Source organism: Bos taurus, chromosome 6, assembly GCF_002263795.3.
Source record: "Bos taurus isolate L1 Dominette 01449 registration number 42190680 breed Hereford chromosome 6, ARS-UCD2.0, whole genome shotgun sequence".
NCBI lineage: Eukaryota > Metazoa > Chordata > Mammalia > Artiodactyla > Bovidae > Bos > Bos taurus.
Window position 1 is genome coordinate 58489747 of NC_037333.1, and position 20921 is coordinate 58510667.

A 20921-nucleotide genomic window follows, 5' to 3' on the forward strand; every position below is an offset into this window, starting at 1 on the left:
CTCAAACTACCGCACAGTTGCACTCATCTCATATGCTAGTAAAGTAATGCTCAAAATTCTCCAAGCCAGGCTTCAGCAATATGTGAACCGTGAACTTCCTGATGTTAAAGCTGGTTTTAGAAAAGGCAGAGGAACCAGAGATCAAATTGCCAACATCTGCTGGATCATGGGAAAAGCAAGAGAGTTCCAGAAAAACATCTATTTCTGCTTGATTGACTATGCCAAAGCCTTTGACTGTGTGGATCACAATAAACTGTGGACAATTCTGAAAGAGATGGGAATACCAGACCGCCTGACCTGCCTCTTGAGAAATTTGTATGCAGGTCAGGAAGCAACAGTTAGAACTGGACATGGAACAATAGACTGGTTCCAAATAGGAAAAGGAGTCCGTCAAGGCTGTATATTGTCACCCTGCTTATTTAACTTCTATGCAGAGTACATCATGAGAAACGCTGGACTGGAAGAAGCACAAGCTGGAATCAAGATTGCTGGGAGAAATGTCAATAACCTCAGATATGCAGATGACACCACCCTTATAGCAGAAAGTGAAGACGAACTAAAAAACCTCTTGATGAAAGTGAAAGTGGAGAGTGAAAAAGTTGGCTTAAAGCTCAACATTCAGAAAACAAAGATCATGGCATCGGGTCCCATCACTTCATGGCAAATAGATGAGGAAACAGTGGAAACAGTGGCAGACTTTATTTTTTTGGGCTCCAAAATCACTGCAGATGGTGACTGCAGCCATGAAATTAAAAGACACTTACTCCTTGGAAGGAAAGTTATGACCAACCTAGACAGCATATTCAAAAGCAGAGACATTACTTCGTCAACAAAGGTCTGTCTAGTCAAGGCTATGGTTTTTCCAGTGGTCATGTATGGATTTTAGCGTTGGACTATAAAGATGAGCACTGAAGAATTGATGCTTTTGAACTGTGGTGTTGGAGAAGACTCTTGAGAGTCCCTTGGACTGCAAGGAGATCCAACCAGTCCATCCTAAAGGAGATCAGTCCTGGGTGTTCATTGGAAGGACTGATGTTGAAGCTGCAACTCCAATACTTTGGCCACCTGATGTAAAGAACTAACTCATCTGAAAAGACCCTGATGCTGGGAAAGATTGAAGGTGGGAGGAGAATGGGATGACAGAGGATGAGATGGTTAGATGGCATCACTGACTCAATGGGCATGAGTTTGAGCAAACTCTGGGAGTGAAGGACAGGGAAGCCTGGCGTGCTACAGTCCATGGGATCGCAGAGTAAGACACGACTGAGGGACTAAACAACCACAAGCCTCAATTATCTGTAGTGCAATTCCAAAATTCTAATATAGATACATATGTGTGGGGGGGGCATATGCGTGTATGCGTGTGTGTGTATATATATAAGGACTCTTCTAAGAAGAGGAGAGAATAAAGCAGAAATATATTTGAAGAAACAATGGTAAAAAATTACCAAATTCAAAAAAAGATATAAATTTACAGACTCAGAAGCTCAGAAACCCTAAACAGTATAAAAAAAAACTACACCCAAGTACACCATGGGCAAGGCTGAAACTCAAAAGCATGAGAAAATAATACAATACATACAAGAGAAAACAATATAAATGACTGCTAACATCTCACCAGAAAAAAATGGAGACCAAAAACAAGGAATGGAACACCTTTACAGTGCTGAAACAAAAACTATCAATCCAAAACTCTATATCCAGCAAAAATATCAAGAACGGAGACAAAATAAAGACATTTTTAGATAAACAAAAACTTACAGAATTTGCTGCCAAGCCTATTCTACAAGAAATGCTTAAGAAAATTCTTCAGATTTACAGAAAATGGAATAAGGGACTTCCCTGGTTGTCCAGTGGCTAAGACTCCATACTCCCAATGCAGGGGGTCTGGGTTCAATCCTCGCTCAGAGAACTAGATTTTACATGCAATAACTAAAAATTTGCATGCCACAGCTAAAGATCCTGCATGCTGCCGACAAAGATCGAAAGGATCCTGTGTGCTGCAACTAAGACTGGGTGCATTTAAATAATTAAATAAATAAAAATATTAATTAAAGAAAATTATAGTAGATGGAAATTCAGATCTTTGATAAGAAATGAAAACACCAGAAGTGGCCAATATATGGTTAAATACAAAAGATCAATCTTCCTCTTTTTTTTTTTTTTTGACAGCAAAAGACTGAGATTTTTATTTTAGTCTCACCTAGGAAATTTAAAAAGTTAATTTATGTGTTTAAATTATAATTTATTGGTATTTTAACGACAGTTTAATTACATGCATTTGTAATTTTACTCATGTTTTTAAAATATTGTTTAATTATTTTTATCTTATTTACAAAGTAAGTTTTTATTGAGATATAATTGACATGAAGCATTATATTAGTTTCAGGTATACAACATGATGATTCAACATCTATATATATTGTAAAATGATCATAAGTCTAGTTAACATCCATCACCGTATGTAGTCACAAACCAATTTTCCTCTGTTTATTCCTTTAAAATAATGTTGGTTTAGAGCAATAATTATTATATTGAATGTGGAGTATTAACATATATAGATATAATTCATATGCCAATTATGGCATAAAGGATGGGGTGGTAGTAAACCGACCTGTTGAGTTGCAAAATTCTCACATTTTACACAAAGAGGAACAATATTAACTCAAATACACTACTGACGCCACTGCCTGCTTATCATAGTGATATTAGATCTTAAATTCTATGAAGCCCAAGGAGGACAGGAAAAAGAATAAAGCTTTCCTCCAAAGCCTTCCTTCACGAGAAGCCCAATACTGGAGCTTATGTCTTTATGAGCAAACTTTGGTTAAGTTTTAGCTAAATCAGTTAACGAAAACACCAAACTATAGATGCAGTAAGATGTATTAACTAGAAATAAGTAAGACCTTATTACTTTTCTTCTTTTTCTGCTAAATGAGTTGAAATTTATATTTACTTAAGGCTTTCAATATATCACATCTCAGAACTGAGTTTATTTTATACAATTCAACACTGCATCTGGAAAACTGACCTTGATTTCCTTTATTCCTTTCTTTGCTTTTAAACTTTCTTCAGCAGACTTTGTTTTCTCATTCTTCTTTACTGTTTCACTTACAAGTTTCTTTCCACTTGGTATAACCCCAAAGAATTTTCGAATATCCTAGAAGCAAAAAAGGAGATTCATAAACAAACATTAACTGCACAAAATTCTAATCTCAATTGTAAAAAGGAACAACTCTACATACACACTGGTGTACTCTCAATCATGTTTTCATAATGATATGGCTCCAAGTGTGCAGCAGCATCCTTTTTATATGCAAAAATTAACTGATAAAATTACCTGAGTTAAAAATAATGAGTCTAGGGAATTCCTTGGTGGTCCAGTGGTAAGAACTCCGAGCTTTTACTGCTAAGGCCCCGGGTTCGATCCCTGGTTGGAGAACTAAGATCCTACAAGCTGAGCAGCACAGGCAAAAAGATTCAATAATGTGCCTAATGAAAAGTAATTTTAATTCTCAGAATCTGGCCAAAAACAGGGCAAAAATTAACAAAGGAAATTTTTGCTAAAAACAGCACCGTTAAAGGAGGCAAGTAACAAGCATTTATTGATTATGCCTGCACATATCCCATCGTCATAGACACACTAGGGGAAAAGACAAAGAGTTGAAGAACATAATCCTTGCCTATGGAAGTTATACTCCAGTTTGAGAGAAGAATAACTCTTACAACCCTGAACATTTAAGACCTTAATAACTAAGAACTTTGAAATTATTTCCCGTTACATGATTTTTCCAAATTCCAAAGGAAAATTTTTGATTACACTTGCTTCAATTACTGTCAAATTAATCATATATTTACAATGTAATTTATCATACATTTGTAATAATCATACTTTTACAATGTAATTTATAATTAATATCATTCATCTTTCTTATGATATATATTCTTCCTACACTTTTAGATTTTCAGTGCAATTCAGTTTCTCAGTCGTGTCTGACTCTTTGCGACCCCATGGACTACAGCACACCAGGCCTCCCCGTCCATCACCAACTCCCGGAGTTTACTTAATGTCCATTGAGTCGATGATGCCATCCAACCATCTCATCCTCTGTCGTCCCCTTCTCCTCCTGCCTTCAATCTTTCCCAGCATCAGGGTCTTTTCAAATGAATCCCAGCATCAGGTGGCCAAAGTATTGGAGTTTCAGCTTCAACATCAGTCCTTTCCATGAATATTCAGGATTGATGTTCTTTAGGATGGACTTTTAGATTTAAGCTCTGAATAAACTGTGGTGTAGAGAAAAGGTAATAGCCCTTAGAGTAAGAAATCCCTGGTATGAATCTCTGCTCTAGCACTTTCCATTGGACCAAGGGATGACCCTGACTTTTAATCTGTTTTCTCATCAGTAAAGTGAGACGAATACTCCTTACACTTCATGAGGATTAATTATGCATCTGTCACAATTCTGACTCAGTAAAAAGCTTCCCTTCTCCCTCATTTATGTACTATTATCCCTCCATATCCACCTACAGTTCTCCACCTACAGTTCTCTACTCACAGGAAAGGAAGGGAATAAGGAACACAGAATATGAGAATTTAGGATCTGAATTCCAAAGAACTGGGTTCAAGAGGCAGTTGAACTATTTTCCCTATTCCTATCCTCAATGTTTATAATCCTGAGTCTTCAATTTTTTTTGCCAGTTCCAAGCTCTCTCTCTTTACTGTAGTGAGGAAAATACCTGTTAAAAGTACTTTGTCAAGTGTAAGAAAGGTAACAATGTTTTTCCTCGATCCTGGCGGTAATTGTCACTCTCTCAAAATGTCAAAAATCCCAAATAAGTGTGTTCTGCAAACACAGAAACACATAGCTTTGTGGTTAAGTCAATAAAGAAAACAGATAAACGAGATACACAGACATGTTAAATTTTTTTGAAAGGTTACAGACTTCCCTGGTTTTATACCCTCTTCTGTAAATTTCCTAATATTAAAAAGTCACAAATCCATCCTAATAAAATCTAAGATATATTGTTCGCAAAATGGTATCTTAGCTATGAAACTGAGACATTTGTGTCAGTTGCTAAGAAAAAATAGATAATAAAGAAAGCCAGAAAGCCACAGTCTTCCGTATAATTTGCAAAGAATTGAATTTGAGGCTGACAACTACTTACTTTATTGCCTCTGGAGGAAATGAGAGTTTCACATTGGAGTTTCACTTTTGAAATTACCAAGTGAGTCTTCAAATAGTGTGATTTTTCAAATACACACACACAGCACGCATGCACCACAGTTCAAAACTGAACATTAATAAACAGCTTAAAGTCGGTGGTGGTTTTCCATCTGTGATGGAACCACAAATACTTAAAACCACAAAGAGAAAACAAAACATAATTCAGGAAATGGAACTACTGGTAACATTGAGCTCTCTGACTTTTGTCTGTACCACACTGCCAATCCTAAGCATTTTTGTAACCTTTTCTTCCTAAGTAATTCTTCCTATTCACAACCCCTTTCCTCTCCCTGTACTCTACCCTACTTTCCCACTCCCCATGCCCTTACACTGACGGCAGCAGAACACTTAAATTACAGCATCCTGATCTTAACTCAATATCTACTAAAAATCTAAACCTTTGAAAAAGAATTTTCATTGGAATGAAAGTCATTCTACTCACACTTTTTTAGGAGTTACCTCCAAAGTGAGCAGCCATCTGGTGTATAAACATCTAAGAGAAAAAGGTCACCAATTTGACTTTAATTTATATCATGACTTTACCTTACTCTTTATTAAGAGTCCCTACCTGGTATTCCACGTCTTTAAAGATTTCATCAAATAAAGAACAAGACTAGTGACTAATCAAATTCCCAAATAATGGATCTAAACATCACTCTTACCTGCACAGAATAATTTTTGCTCAGCATATGAGTAGAAAAAGGAACACGTTTTTAAATTTATTTTTATAATCTTAGCAAAGGGAAGTCCTTCCAAGCAGAACATCAAGACTAGAAACTACCCATTAAGAAAGAAAAATTTGACTACATAAAAATAAAAGATATCATAAACAGTTAAAAAATAACTAACATGAAAATATCTACCACACATTATATATGAGGGCTCCTACAAATCAATAAAAGATAATCCAGTAGAAAAAATGGATAAAAGTTACCAGCAGACAAATTATAAAAGAAATGCAAATAACCAAACAATAAAAGATGCTCAACCTGACAAATAATAAATTGGAACTTGATTACTGTTCTCTAAGTGTTAAAAGATTCATCACGTTCAGGTATGTCAAAGGTGTGGAGAAACAGATTCTCACACACTACACTGCTAATAAAAGTAAAAATTGGTATAACCTTTCCAAGACAATCCAACACTTATCAAAATTTTAAATGTGCATACCCTTTGTCCCAGGATTTCACTTCTAAAAGAAATGGTAAAAGAAACATTTTTATTTGGGGAAACCAAAAGAGTAGTAATTAACTCTTACTTTCTTTTTAAATAGTTATTAATTGAACATGACAGTTTAAATAAAGCAAAAGATTTAGGCAAAAATCACATAAACATTAAAACAAATTTTAGCACAGACAGCTAACAGCAACAAGTTTTTCACACTTCTACTTACAGCTACTGGACACAGATTTATCTCTTTTGACAATTCTATGAGGTATAAAGGCAAATAGAATGAATTATCTCCATTTTATAGATAAGTAAGTAGAATTAAGTCTGACAAACATAAGCTTTTAGTCAGTTTTGCCACTTACTACTAGACCCTTGGGCTTCCCTGATAGCTCAGTTGGTAAAGAATCTGCCTGTAATGCAAGAGACCCCAGTTCGATTCCTGGGTGGAGAAGATCCACTGGAGAAGGGATAGGCTACCCACTCCAGTATTCTTGGGCATCCCTTGTGGCTCAGCTGGTAAAGAATCTGCCCACAATGCGGGAGACCTGGGTTCGATCCCTGGGTTGGGAAGATCGTTTGGAGAAGGGAAAGGTTACCCACTCCCAGTATTCTGGCCTGGAGAATTCCACGGACTGTATAGTCCACAGGGTCGCACGACTGAGCGACTTTCACTTTTACTGGACATGTGGGGGCTTCCCAGGTGGTGCTAGTGGTAAAGAACCTGCCTGCCAATGCAGGAGATGGAAGAGAATGGGTTCGATCCTGGGTCAGAAGATCCCTTGGAGGAAGGCATGGCAACCCACTCCAGTATTCTTGCCTGCAGAGTCCCATGGACAGAGGAGCCTGGTGGGCTACCATCCATAGCGTTACAAAGAGTCAGACACAACTGAGGCAACTTAGCACACATGCACCAGGCACTTGGGATGAATTACTTAACTTTTCTGGCCCTATTTCCTCATAATGCCACTTGCCTCACAAGATTCTGGTGGGGATCAGAGATGGCACACCCAGATTGCAACCTGGTCCTCTGACTCCAAATTCCTTTCATAGTTCTCTACTTGACCACGACTGCCCCCTCATCGTTTTACCATAATTCTAAGTGAAAGTCACTCAGTCATGTCCAACTCTTTGTGACAACAGTCCATGGAATTCTCCAGGCCAGAATACTGGAGTGGGTAGCCTTTCCCTTCTCCAGGGGATCTTCCCAACCCAGGGATCGAACCCAGATCTCCCGTATTGCAGGCGATTCTTTACCAGCTGAGTCACAAGGGAAGCCCAAGAATACTGGAATGGGTAGCCTATTCCTTCTCCAGCAGATCTTCCCAACCCAGGAATCGAACTGGAGTCTCCTGCATTGCAAGCGGATTCTTTACCAACTGAGCTATCAGGGAAGCCCTGATAGATCCTGACACCCCATCACTGGCAATATGGCCTTTCCCTTATTATTCCTGATACATTTGATCCTTATGTGATTACAGACAGGCACCATGCCAGGGACTTAGGACACAAACAGGAAAAAGACCTCATAAAGTTACCTGGGAGACAAATTAGTATATGAAGAATTAAATACAAAAGAGTGCTAAGACAGAGCTAATCACAAAACTGTAAAAGCACCAGGAGCACCTAATACAGACAGCCTCAAGGACAGAAGACAGACCTGAAATGGGCCCGAAAACGATTAGTAGGAGGTACTTTGGATACTCATAGAAATCTGAGTTTGAACACATTGCTATAAATTCCATACAGGAGGCTTGCTATCTTACTCACCTCTGTATCTCAAGTACAGGGCCAGCACCTCAGATAAGCAGATGCTTAATTAATAATGGTGAAACACATGAGTGGTTATTTCCAAGTCACTGACCTTCACACCTGGGCTCAGAAAGAATGGTTCTTAACTGTGTAAAATGAAATTGATGGTAGATTTGTTTTTAAAGATTGCTTATTAAAATAAACTTTGAGATTAATTTGTGGGGATGACTTTATTTACTGCTCTTTGTTTTAAGGAATTTTAAGCAGGTATTAAATTAACATTATTGTGTACTATTTCCCAGGAAAATTATTCAAATTGACTCTTCTATCATATGGTACTCTTGTCATATTAGAGTATTGTGGCTACAAAAAACAAAATACTTTCACTTTTAGTATAATACTCTTCTTACAGCTTTTCTCTAAAGCCTATTAATGGCTCTCCATGAACTTTAAGTTAAAAACTTCTGATTCACATACTCACACTGCATAAGCTAACTTACATCCATCTCAAAATCAGGTACCCCTTAAAAACACACTGCTGCTGCTATTTAGTCGCTCAGTCGTGACCAACTCTTGGAGGCCTCATGGACTAAAGCCCACCAGGCTCCTCTGTCCATGGAACTTTCCAGGCAAGAATACTGGAGTGGGTTGTCATTTTCTTCTCCAGGAGATCTTCCTGACTCAGGGATCGAACCCACGTCTCCTGCTTAGCAGGTGGATTCTTTAATACCGAGCCACCTGAGCCTCCTAAATCTTGTGTCTACTCCAGACCTCTGAGCTCCATATTCACATAGCCAAACAGTCTGTCATCTTCACCTCTATCCAAATGCCCCAAATGCCTCCAACTCATAACATCCAAAACCAAGCTCAGATTTTGGGGGCACTTGTTTCTATTTCCCACCTCAATGCACAGCACCAGCATTCACTCAAAACAGAAAAATGGGCACTGTTTCTCCTCCTCATTCTGACCCTCCACCTCACTATCCTATCTAAGAAGCTCCTGAATACTGCTGTCCTCTTTCTTCTATTTCTATTGCCAATGCCCTGATTTAGGGCTTCATTTACTTTATAAAAAAAATATTTATTTATCTACTTGGCTGTGTTGGGTCTTAACTGGGGCACACAGGATCTCTGTTGCTGCATGTGGGATCTTCCACCATGGGCTCTTCTTTGCAGCATGCAGGCCCTCAAGTTGTGGTTTGTGGGCTCCAGAGAGTGTGGGCTCAGCAGCTGCAGCACCAGGGCTTAGCTGCAACATTCAGGATCCTAGTTCCAGGACCAGCAGTTGAACCTGCGTCCCCTGCATTGGAAGGCAGGTTCTGAGCCACTGGACTGCCAAGGAAGTCCCTATTTACTTTTTTAACAAACCCTTAAATAGGACTTACTCTGTGCCAGACAATGATTTAAACATTAAAAAAAAATAATTTAATCCACATAACAAAGTCTATGACATTCTTTAACTTTAACTCATAGATGAAAAAACTGAAAACGCCAACAAGACATTTTCTAGTAAATGCTTTGAAATACAAGACGTTCTTGAAGTGAATTGAAAGTTGTTCAGTCATGTCTGACTCTTTGTGACCCCATGGACTATACAGCCCATGGAATTCTCCAGGCCAGAATACTGGAGTGGGTAGCCTTTCCCTTCTCCAGGGGATCTTGCCAATTCAGGGATGGAACCCAGGTCTCCCACATTGCAGGCAGATTCTTTACCAGCTGAGTCACATAAATGTAAGCAAAAGGGAAAGATCTGTTGCACTCTCCTACCCTAAGGTGTAACTAACAATTCTACAACACTATTAAAGAAAAGCATTGCCTATCAGGCAGCCCAAATGCAATTTAATATACATATACATTGGAAAGAAAGTTATGACCAACCTAGACAGCATATTAAAAAGCACAGACATTACTTTGTCAACAAAGGTCCGTCTAGTCAAGGCTATGGTTTTTCCAGTGGTCATGTATGGATGTGAGAGTTGGACTATAAAGAAAGCTGAGTGCCGCAGAATTGACGCTTTTGAACTGTGGTGTTGGAGAAGACTCTTGAGAGTCCCTTGGACTGCAAGGAGATCCAACCAGTCCAACCTGAAGGAATTCAGTTCTGGGTATTCACTGGAAGGACTGATGTTGAAGCTGAAACTCCAACACATTGGCCACCTGATGTGAAGAGCTGACTCACTGGAAAAGACCCTGATGCTAGGAAAGTTTGAGGGCAGGAGGAGAAGGGGAGGACAGAGGATAAGATGGTTGGATGGCATCACTGACTCAATGGACATGGATTTGGGTGGACTCTGGGAGTTGGTGATAGAGAGGGAGGCCTGGCGTGCTGCGGTTCATGGGGTCTCAAAGAATTGGACAGGACTGAGCGACTGAGGTTCATGACATTGTACAGGAGACAAGGATCAAGACCATCCCCATAGAAAAGAAATGCAGAAAAGCAAAATGGCTGTCTGGGGAGGCCTTACAAATAGCTGTGAAAAGGAGAGAAGCGAAAAGCAAAGGAGAAAAGAAAAGATATAAACATCTGAATGCAGAGTTCCAAAGAATAGCAAGAAGAGATAAGAAAGCCTTCTTCAGCGATCAATGCAAAGAAATAGAGGAAAACAACAGAATGGGAAAGACTAGACATCTCTTCAAGAAAATCAGAGACGCCAAAGGAACATTTCATGCAAAGATGGGCTCGATAAAGGACAGAAATGGTATGGACCTAACAGAAGCAGAAGATATTAAGAAGAGATGGCAAGAATACATAGAAGAACTGTACAAAAAAGATCTTCACGACCCAGATAATCACAATGGTGTGATCAAGTGGGCCTTAGAAAGCATCACTACGAACAAAGCTAGTGGAGGTGATGAAATTCCAGTTGAGCTATTCCAAATCCTGAAAGATGCTGCTGTGAAAGTGCTGCACTCAATATGCCAGCAAATTTGGAAAACTCAGCAGTGCCCACAGGACTGGAAAGGGCAGTTTTCATTCCAATACCAAAGAAAGGCAATGCAAAGAATGCTCAAACTACTGCATAATTGCACTCATCTCACATGCTAGTAAAGTAATGCTCAAAATTCTCCAAGCCAGGCTTCAGCAATATGTGAACCGTGAACTTCCTGATGTTAAAGCTGGTTTTAGAAAAGGCAGAGGAACCAGAGATCAAATTGCCAACATCCGCTGGATCATGGGAAAAGCAAGAGAGTTCCAGAAAAACATCTATTTCTGCTTGATTGACTATGCCAAAGCCTTTGACTGTGTGGATCACAATAAACTGTGGACAATTCTGAAAGAGATGGGAATACCAGACCGCCTGACCTGCCTCTTGAGAGGTATGTATGCAGATCAGGAAGCAACAGTTAGAACTGGACATGGAACAACCGACTGGTTCCAAATAGGAAAAGGAGTCCGTCAAGGCTGTATATTATCACCCTGCTTATTTAACTTATATGCAGAGTACATCATGAGAAACGCTGGGCTGGAAGAAGCACAAGCTGGAATCAAGATTGCCGGGAGAAATATCAATAACCTCAGATATGCAGATGACACCACCCTTATGGCAGAAAGTGAAGACGAACTCAAAAGTCTCTTGATGAAAGTGAAAGTGGAGAGTGAAAAAGTGGGCTTAAAGCTCAACATTCAGAAAACGAAGATCATGGCATCGGGGGCCCTCACTTCATGGGAAATAGATGGGGAAACAGTGGAAACAGTGTCAGACTTTATTTTGGGGGGCTCCAAAATCACTGCAGATGGTGACTGCAGCCATGAAATTAAAAGACGCTTACTCCTTGGAAGGAAAGTTATGACCAACCTAGATAGCATATTCAAAAGCAGAGACATTACTTTGCCAACAAAGGTTTGTCTAGTCAAGGTTATGGTTTTTCCTGTGGTCATGTATGGATGTGAGAGTTGGACTGTGAAGAAGGCTGAGCGCCGAAGAATTGATGCTTTTGAACTGTGGTGTTGGAGAAGACTCTTGAGAGTCCCTTGGACTGCAAGGAGATCCAACCAGTCCCTCTGAAGGAGATCAGCCCTGGGATTTCTTTGGAAGGAATGATGCTAAAGCTGAAACTCCAGTACTTTGGCCACCACATGCGAAGAGTTGACTCATTGGAAAAGACTCTGATGCTGGGAGGGATTGGGAGCAGGAGAAGGGGACGACAGAAGATAAGATGGCTGGATGGGGTCGCAAAGAGTCAGACACGACTGAGCGACTGATCTGATCTGATCTGAGCGACTGAACTGAACTGACATTAAGTCCAGACAAAGTACCAGATCTCACCAATACTCAAAAAAAAAATTATTAATTTTTTAGAAGTTTCCAAATCTGCTAATTACAAATCTATTAGTAGAGTTAGAGACAAAAAAAAAAAAATCTTTGCAATAAATACTCCTAAACCTGCACAAAGGAAGCTACCATAATGACCTTTTAACTTTAAAAGATCAAAGCACAAAAGCTAATACATATTTACCTTGAAGTATAACCAAACAGCTAGTAACTTTTCCACTGCACATGGGCTCAACCAGCAACAAGTTATATCTGTCTACCAAAAATGCAAAGAGAAACCATATCATGCACTCTGTTCACTGACTTTGAAGAGTACAGGATTTTATGCAAAATAAGCACTGCAGTGCTCTGTGGGGTTGGCTTTACTTCTCTATTTTGAAAGTAAAGAAATACAAATATTTTTGATTAATATGTTTAATTCATCCACCAAATCCACAAGCAGAAATTGATTATCACCAACACACATCACAAAATCTATCCAAATGCAAAACTCTATTATCCTGAAAAAGAGTTAAATGCAAAATGATATATCTGACTAAAACTGTATATTAACAGCAGCACAGAATAGACAAATGAAATTAAACAATTTTAAATTATATTAAAACCTTATACTTTAAAAACGACAGGTAAGCTGTTGGAATGTAATTCCCTAAGTTCAGGAGAGAGATCCATTCTCACCACTCTTATTCAACACTCTGGTTAAAAAAAAAAAAAAGAAACCCATTAGGCAAAAATAAATTATAAAAGGCATACCAGATTGGGCAGAAAGAAGCAAAATTATTTTTATTTGCAGCTGAAATGATCTTAAATAAAGAAAAGCCTAAGGAATTTACTAAAATAACTGTTAGAACTAATTTAAATGAGTTCTACAAGGTTGCAGGATACAAGATCAATATACTAAAACCAACTGTATTTCTATACTTTTCACAAGAACAAACCAGAAATGAAATTAACAATTCCATCTATAGCATCATCAATAAGAACAAAATAGCATCATCAATAAGAACAAAATACTTAAAAATAAATTTGACAGAAGTGTTAAATCCATACTCTGAAAACTATAAAATATTGTATAAAGCAATTAAAGAAGACACAAACAAATGGAAAGATAGCCCATATTCATGGATCAGAAGACATTATGTTGTTAGGATGGCAATACTTTCCAAATTGATTTACAGATTCAATACAATCCCTAACAAAATCCTAGCTGGCTTCTTTGCTGATTCTAAAATTTATATTTTAGAAATTCAAGGGATCCAGAACAGGCAAAACAATCCTGAAAAAGGTCTAATTTGAAGGACTTACACCTCCCAATTTAAAAATGCGCCACAAGGCTACAGTAATAAAGCCAGTGCATTACTGGCTTTAGGGAAAACACATAGATCAATGGAATAGAATTCAGTGTCCAGAAAGAAACCTTCACACTTACGGTAAACTGATTTTTGACAAGGGAGCCAAGACAATTCAATGAGAAAAGAATACTTTGCAAGTGGTGCAGAAACAACTGGAGACCCACATGCAAAAAAAAAAAAAAACTTGGACCCCGTCCCCCCACTTCACACCATATACAAAAATTAACTCAAAATGGATCAAAGTCCTAAATGTTAAGAGCTAAAACTATAAAATTGTCAGAAGACAATAGAAGCATAAATCTGCATGACCCTGGATTAAGTAATGGGTTTCTTAGATATGACGCGGAAAGCTCTGAGGAAGTGATGACTGACACTTGAATGAGTGAGAAAAAGGCAGAGTATTCCAAGAGGAGGAAGAGTATCCCAAGGAGAGGAAATAAAAATAAAAGCTGAGACAGAACCAGCTTAACACACTCAAAGAACAGATAGATGAGCCTGGAAAGGAAAGAAGAGTCTTATACGTCAAGTACTAGTACAAATGGCAAAAGTTACATTATTAATACAAAAGGGTGACAACTGCTCCAGGGACGCATTCATGCAGTAAACTTCAATGTGAAAGGTCTCCCCTAGAATATGGCAAAGCAGCAGCTTAGATGTGCTCTCACCTCTCTCATCCCTCAAGTCTCATGCCTGTCTAATTCAAACTTCTCCATATTTTCAATAAATAACTATGACAGTCAATGAATTAAATGTTGACTTTTTTAAATGGCATCTCTCAAGTTTTATTAATGTTTTAAGCAAATAATTAAATCCTCATAGCAATCCAAATCATTTACATGGCTACTTTTTATTCTATTTATTTTCATTTCAATTCCTTTAATAGACATTATAGTCACATGGTTCAAAAATTCAAAAGGGTAAAATGTCTCCCTCCTACCCTGCCTCTCAGACACACATTTCCCATCTTGGAGGCAACAGATGTTATCAGTGCCTTGTGTATCCTTCCCATCTTCAAGCAAATATGTATATATTCTTTTCTCTCCTTTTCTACAATAAACTGGCAGCATATTTTACATACTGTCTTGTATCTTCTTTTTTCACTGAATTATTTTGGCAACTGTTCTGTATCAGGGCACAAAGTTTTCTCTTTTTGATGGTTGCACAGTATTCCATTTTGTAGATACACAGTATTTTACACCTTTGATAACTTTTAATTGGAAAAGATTTGAGAAAAAGATGCAGCTCCCAGGGCAAGAGTTGTTAACCTTACATCTATCGAAGGGCCTCAGAAGATATGTGAATCCCCTTAAGTGGTGTGTTTATGTCCTTACGTATTTCTGTGGGCAGCAAACTTGCATACCATTCACCACATTATCAAAGGGAGAGCTGTGATCCAAACAAAGTTACAAACTACTGTACAATATAACTTGTGTGCTGCTGCTGCTGCTGCTAAGTCACTTCAGTCGTGTCCGACTCTGTGCGACCCCACAGACAGCAGCCCACCAGGCTCCCCAGTCCCTGGGATTCTCCAGGCAAGAACGCTGGAGTGGGTTGCCATTTCCTTCTCCAATGCATGAAAGTGAGAAGTGAAAGTGCAGTCGCTCAGTCGTGTCCGACTCTTCCCGACCCCATGGACTGCAGCCCACCAGGCTCCTCCATCCATGGGATTTTCCAGACAAGAGTGCTGGAGTGGTGTGCCATTGCCTTCTCCAGGTGTCTAATAAACATAGATTGAACAGAATTTTGGTCGAGGATCTGCTCATTTTTGTACTAAAGAGAGAACTAAACACCAATAAAATCCAAACTTGTTATGTTCTTTATAGAATCTTTTCCCTTTACAAACAAACAGCAAAACCGATCCCTTTGACTCCCACTTTTTTTGAGAAGGGCTTTATTTTTCATCTGCACCTTTAACAGGAGTACTAAGAAGAACCAATTATGTAAAGTACCTGAATGATCAAAAGTTGACTACACAAGCTATCATTCTCCATAACTGACAACATCAAAGGTATCTCTGATGCCCCTTAAACTCTTTAATGTTCCACACAATCCTTCCTGAGAAATACAGATCATTGGTCATGTAGTTGTATGTTTCCTACCACAAGCCAGGGACCACAAGAGAAGCTTTACATTTATGATTTTGTTTAACCTTCAAGACAATCACTCAAGGCAGCTGTATTTCTCCCTCTCTACAGTTAAGGAAACATAATTTAAGAGGTTAAAGTTAAGGTATTTACTTGCTCAAAAACCACTTCATCATTAAATGGCAGAGCAATACCAAAACATCGCCTCACTCTTACCTTCAAGACTCCAAATCTTAAGAATTTTCCACAATTACCATGCAGTGCCTTAAGTCCAAAATGTAATTACTAATTACAGTCATTTTAGGAGGGTGGCATAATGTGGTGGTCAGAAAAACCTAGGTTCTAACTCTAGTTCAACCATTTATTAGTTACATCACAAAGTGTTTTAAACTCTAAAGGCCCCCTTTACCATCTTTAAAACTGGATTGCTGTGAGGTTTAAATGAGAAAAGACATGTAAAACAAACAGCCCACATAGCCACCTGAAGATACTTGCTACAAGCTGGCTATTACGCTGTTTTCATTATTTCATCCTTCTCTGAGAAGAAACACAAAGGGCTGTAAGGTTTCCGAATCTGGCATAAAATTACACACACACAGCCCAGAATGTTGACACTGTGACAAATAAAATGACTGAAAAAAAATGTCTGATTATTAAGTAGACTCCAGCTTAACGCAGCACAATAAACTATCCTTTACATTAAAATATTTCAAACACACACTAGTATCTACTGCCATTCTAGCATGAATGTTTTGTTTTGACGGCTGCATAATTATTTCACTATTTATATGGTTTATGCAGAATTAGGCACTGAGGGTTTTTTTAAGATTATTTTTAATATCAGGTGACAAGCGATGACAGCTGTCAAATGCACTACAGCTGCTCCTCCCAGGTTTGCCCTCCCTCCTGTAAACCGTATTATCCCTTTAATTTCTATGAACTCATCTGAACACAATAAAACATCCTCCCCGTGCCCTCGATCTTAAAACGGCTGATGAGCACCTCGCGGAGCTGCTAATGAGCAAAGTACGAAAACTGAAGGCTGAGAAACTTATTCATGAGAGCATTTCGCGGTGTTGTTAAAGACGAAAGTTGAAGGCCTGAAACGTTCATCAGAAAGGAAGTTTGTTCGATTCTTCTTCTCTGACACCCAAAGCTTGAAATCAACGCTTTAGGCAGGACTCAAACAGAGGCTGGAGGCAACACTTAACAGGAAAAGCAACTTTACCCCTGAGCCCCCCAAATCACCTCATTACTCCCTTCCTTCCTCCCTTCCCCCAACAGTGGGAAAATGTGAAGCTGCCGCGCAGCACCAAGAGCGCTGCGCGCTGGCTGCGGCCGAAAGCTGAAGCCCCCAGTGGAAGGAAAGCTGTGCGCCCGGAGCCCAGTTTTTAGCCCCTTTCGTGCCTTCGTTTCCTTCCGGGGCCACGCATCCCGGTCCTCCCAGACCCTCCACGCCAGGAAAGCCAGGTCCACGCCCTGCCTGCGAACTCTCCCCAGCCCCCCAGCCGCGAAGCCTTTCCCAAGGGCTCACCATTGCAGCCCACGGATGAACGCGCGAGCAAGCAGGCCCGGCCGGCTGGGGAATCCGTTACCGGGGCTCGGGATCCATTCGCGCCAACAACTTCTCCCGCGAAGTGGAAGGAGGTCGAGGCAGCGGCGCCCGGTGATGACGTCAGGAGGCGCGCAGCTTCTTTTGGGTCCCGGCGGGAGGCGGGAGGCGCTACGTGAGCCCAGGTGCGGCCCTTGAGACCGCCGCGACGCTGGCGTCGCAAGGAGTGGCTGGACCATGGTCCGAGCCTTGTTTTGCGCCTTCGACTTTTGGTAGGGGCCCTCAATTGGGGAGGTCTCGAGATCGATGTCCTCCGAGGGCAGGCACCTTTGGAGGTTTCATTGCCCTCCTTAGTAGCTTTAAAATGTTTATATTTTTTAGAAAATGTTTCTATTACCAGCCGCAGTAAGGCAAACATTTTAGGTGTATGTTTCACAAATTACATTTTAACATCTATTCTGAAATAAAAATTTCACCAAACAGTATTTACCCTGATCTTCTTTTAAATGTTTGACCAATCCAGTTGGTTTTGTTCGCCTACTTTTAAGTGGAGACCCACACTTTGAAAACACTTTTAGGACAATTTTATATTGTATAATTCCAGAACAAAAAAGACTTTGATAAAATAGTCATTACCACCCACTCCATTTTATAAATGAAGAATATAACGCCCAAACAAGCTAGGGGCCCTAACTGAGAATCTAGGCCTTCAAATTCCCAAACTTACCTCAGCTGCTGCTGAGTCTCTCAAAGAAGTGTGTTGTAAGCCAAGGCGCAAACGAGGTACATCTCCCTAGAAGAACGATGATCCCAAAAGCTTTGGAGTAAACAAGTTTTATATTAATAGATAAGCAATGGCATTTGGGAATAGAATGTGACATTTGCATACAATTTTAAGAGAAAATGGAGACCTTAAGTAGTTTAATAGGAAGAGCAGTATCTCCAGGTTTGGCCCTAGACTTTCAATTCCTTATCCACCCTCACCCACCCCTTGTTCCATCTTGCATCTTATCACACCCAGTATCTCTGCAATGAAAGATAGCAAAGCCTTCAGGAATGAAACAGAGGTTAAGGTGGAGCTAGTGGTAAAGATGGATGGAGGAGCTTGATGGGCTGCAGTCCATGGGGTCTGGAAGAGTGGGACACGACTGGGTGACTTCACTTTCACTTTCAGTGGTAAAGAACCTGCTTGCCAATGCCCGAGACTTAAGAGACTTGGGTTCAATCCCTGGGTCAGGAAGACCCCCTGGAGGAGAGCATGGCAATCCACTACAGTATTCTTGCCTGGGAATCCCCATGGACAGAAAAGCCTGGAGGGCTATAGTCCACAGGGTCGCAAAGAGTCAGACAGGACTTAAGCAGCTGAGCATGCAAGCACAGAGAGGTCCTATTTATTAACTGCACAGCATATGTGCCAGGCAAGCAGCTATGGACTATCCCACTTTAACTCATCTGATACCTACAGTGACACTGGCTACTATTATCATCCACAGTTTACAAAGGAGTAAACTATTCTCATGAACAGAGCCTCAGTGCATTGGACCCTCTGATGCCAATATGCCAGGATTCCTAGCCCTGCCACATGCTAATTGTGTGACCATGGGCAAGTTACTATGCCTGTTTCCTCAACTGTAAAACAATGATAATAGTTATGTGTTCCTCGTAGGGTTATTATGAAACTGTTCCTGGATAAGTGAATAATTTTTTTAAATCAGTTATTATTATTATTATCATCATCATCATCATTATTACACAAAGCTAGGTAATATCAAGAGAGAGAGTTCCAAAAATGAACATACCTACTCCACAGTTTTGCTTGGGGAAATACTTGACTGGGGAGGAAGGGAATCAAATCTTTTGAGAAATCAATAAAAAACTACTTCCCAGAAAAATGTATATGACAGACACATCACAAAAGGTTTTGCCTGTAACTTCAGAGAACCTAAACCAATTTACAGTGTTCACTGTGTTGTAAATAAGCAAATAAGTGAAAGCCACTCAGTCGTGTCTGACTCTTTGCGATCCCATGAACATACAGTCCATGGAATTCTCCAGGCCAGAATACTGGAGTGGGTAGCTGTTCCCTTCTCCCAGGGATCAAACCCAGGTCTCCTGGATTGCAGGCGGATTCTTTACCAGTCAAGCCACCAGAGAGGCCCAAGCAAATAAGATGTATGTTAAAACATTTACATATCTTTTACATTATACAAGTTTAAACTTTTGCATTTCTTTTTTAGTATTTTGAAGCCTTCCTTGAACTTAGGCAAGACTTAAATCAAAAGACTAACTACTAGAAAGATACTGAACTGAATTTGTTGGATTGTTTTCTTTAGGAACATTTACTTGGAACTATCCTATCTCAGAAATGTACCAGATTTTATTTTTTATATTTATTTTTTTAGAAATGTACCAGATTTTAAATGGCTATATATGTTTGATGCTCCTCCCCAAACATGGACTGGCCTGTGACAGATTTGACCAAAGAATATAGTGGAAATGATGCTAGGATGGTTCCAAGTAAAGCTTCCTAATAAAGCTTTTAGAGGACCAGCAGCTCCCATCTTGCTGTCTTGGAGCTTTGAGCCACCATGTAAAGCAGGAGGAGGGCCAGTTGAGTCCAGGCTTACAACCGTTTCCACCAGGTTACAGGCTTATCAGTGAAACCATCTTCAACACACGGTACCAGCTGCTGGTGGAATTCCACTAAATGACCCCAGCAACACTATGTGGAGCAGAAAAATCACCTAGTCGAGGCTTGCTTAAATTCTCTGACCAACAGTAATGTGAGCATAATAAAATGATTGTTCTTTTAGGGTACTAAGTTTGGGGTAGTTTTTTGTAAAATAATAGATAACCAGAAGAGCAATGTTTTAAAGAAACCAAAGGATAACCAAAAAAATAAGCAGGAACAAAATACTCAGGCTTATTTTCTCCACTGTGGTGCTTTTTTACTGATGCATCATTCAACAAATATTTATTGAGCATCTACTGTGTGTCAGCACATTTTATGTACATGCTGGGAAACCATAGCAAACAAGACAGACAGTCCCAGCTTTTCTGAAGTCTATATTTTTGAGGAAACGAGAAAAATAAGTAGACAAAAATAAAATCTGTACTTTTAGGTATGGGTGAGAGTCCCTTGGACTGCAAGGAGATCCAACCAGTCCATTCTGAAGGAGATCAGCCCTGGGATTTCTTTGGAAGGAATGATGCTAAAGCTGAAACTCCAGTACTTTGGACACCTCACTCGAAGAGTTGACTCATTGGAAAAGACTCTGATGGTGGGAGGGATTGGGGGCAGGAGGAGAAGGGGACGACAGAGGATGAGATGGCTGGATGGCATCACTGACTCGATGGACGTGAGTCTGAGTGAACTCTGGGAGCTGGTGATGGACAGGGAGGCCTGGTGTGCTGCAATTCATGGGGTTGCAAAGACTCAGACACGACTGAGCGACTGAACTGAACTGAAGTGCTATAAAGAAATCATAAGATTTGAAGCCTAAAGAGTGCTACGA

At 39.8% G+C, this 20921-nt stretch overlaps 1 protein-coding gene across 3 annotated transcripts in view; it reads right to left on the bottom strand.

The window, feature by feature from the left end:
• Positions 1-17509, bottom strand: part of RFC1 (replication factor C subunit 1) — a 77199-nt gene extending 59690 nt beyond the window's left edge. The window contains exons 1-4 of one of the 3 annotated variants that reach the window (XM_059887863.1): positions 17389-17509; positions 4065-4284; positions 3341-3457; positions 3032-3160 (exon numbers count right to left, since the gene is read on the bottom strand). Coding sequence is in view for 1 of the 3 variants with exons in the window: in XM_024993540.2 (XP_024849308.1) it covers positions 3032-3160; positions 17389-17391 (132 nt within the window). In the remaining 2 variants the exon portion in view is untranslated. The remainder of the gene's footprint in view (positions 1-3031; positions 3161-3340; positions 3458-4064; positions 4285-17388) is intronic. The other 2 variants (XM_024993541.2, XM_024993540.2) reach the window with 2 other exon arrangements.
• Between the last annotated feature and the right edge of the window lie 3412 nt (positions 17510-20921).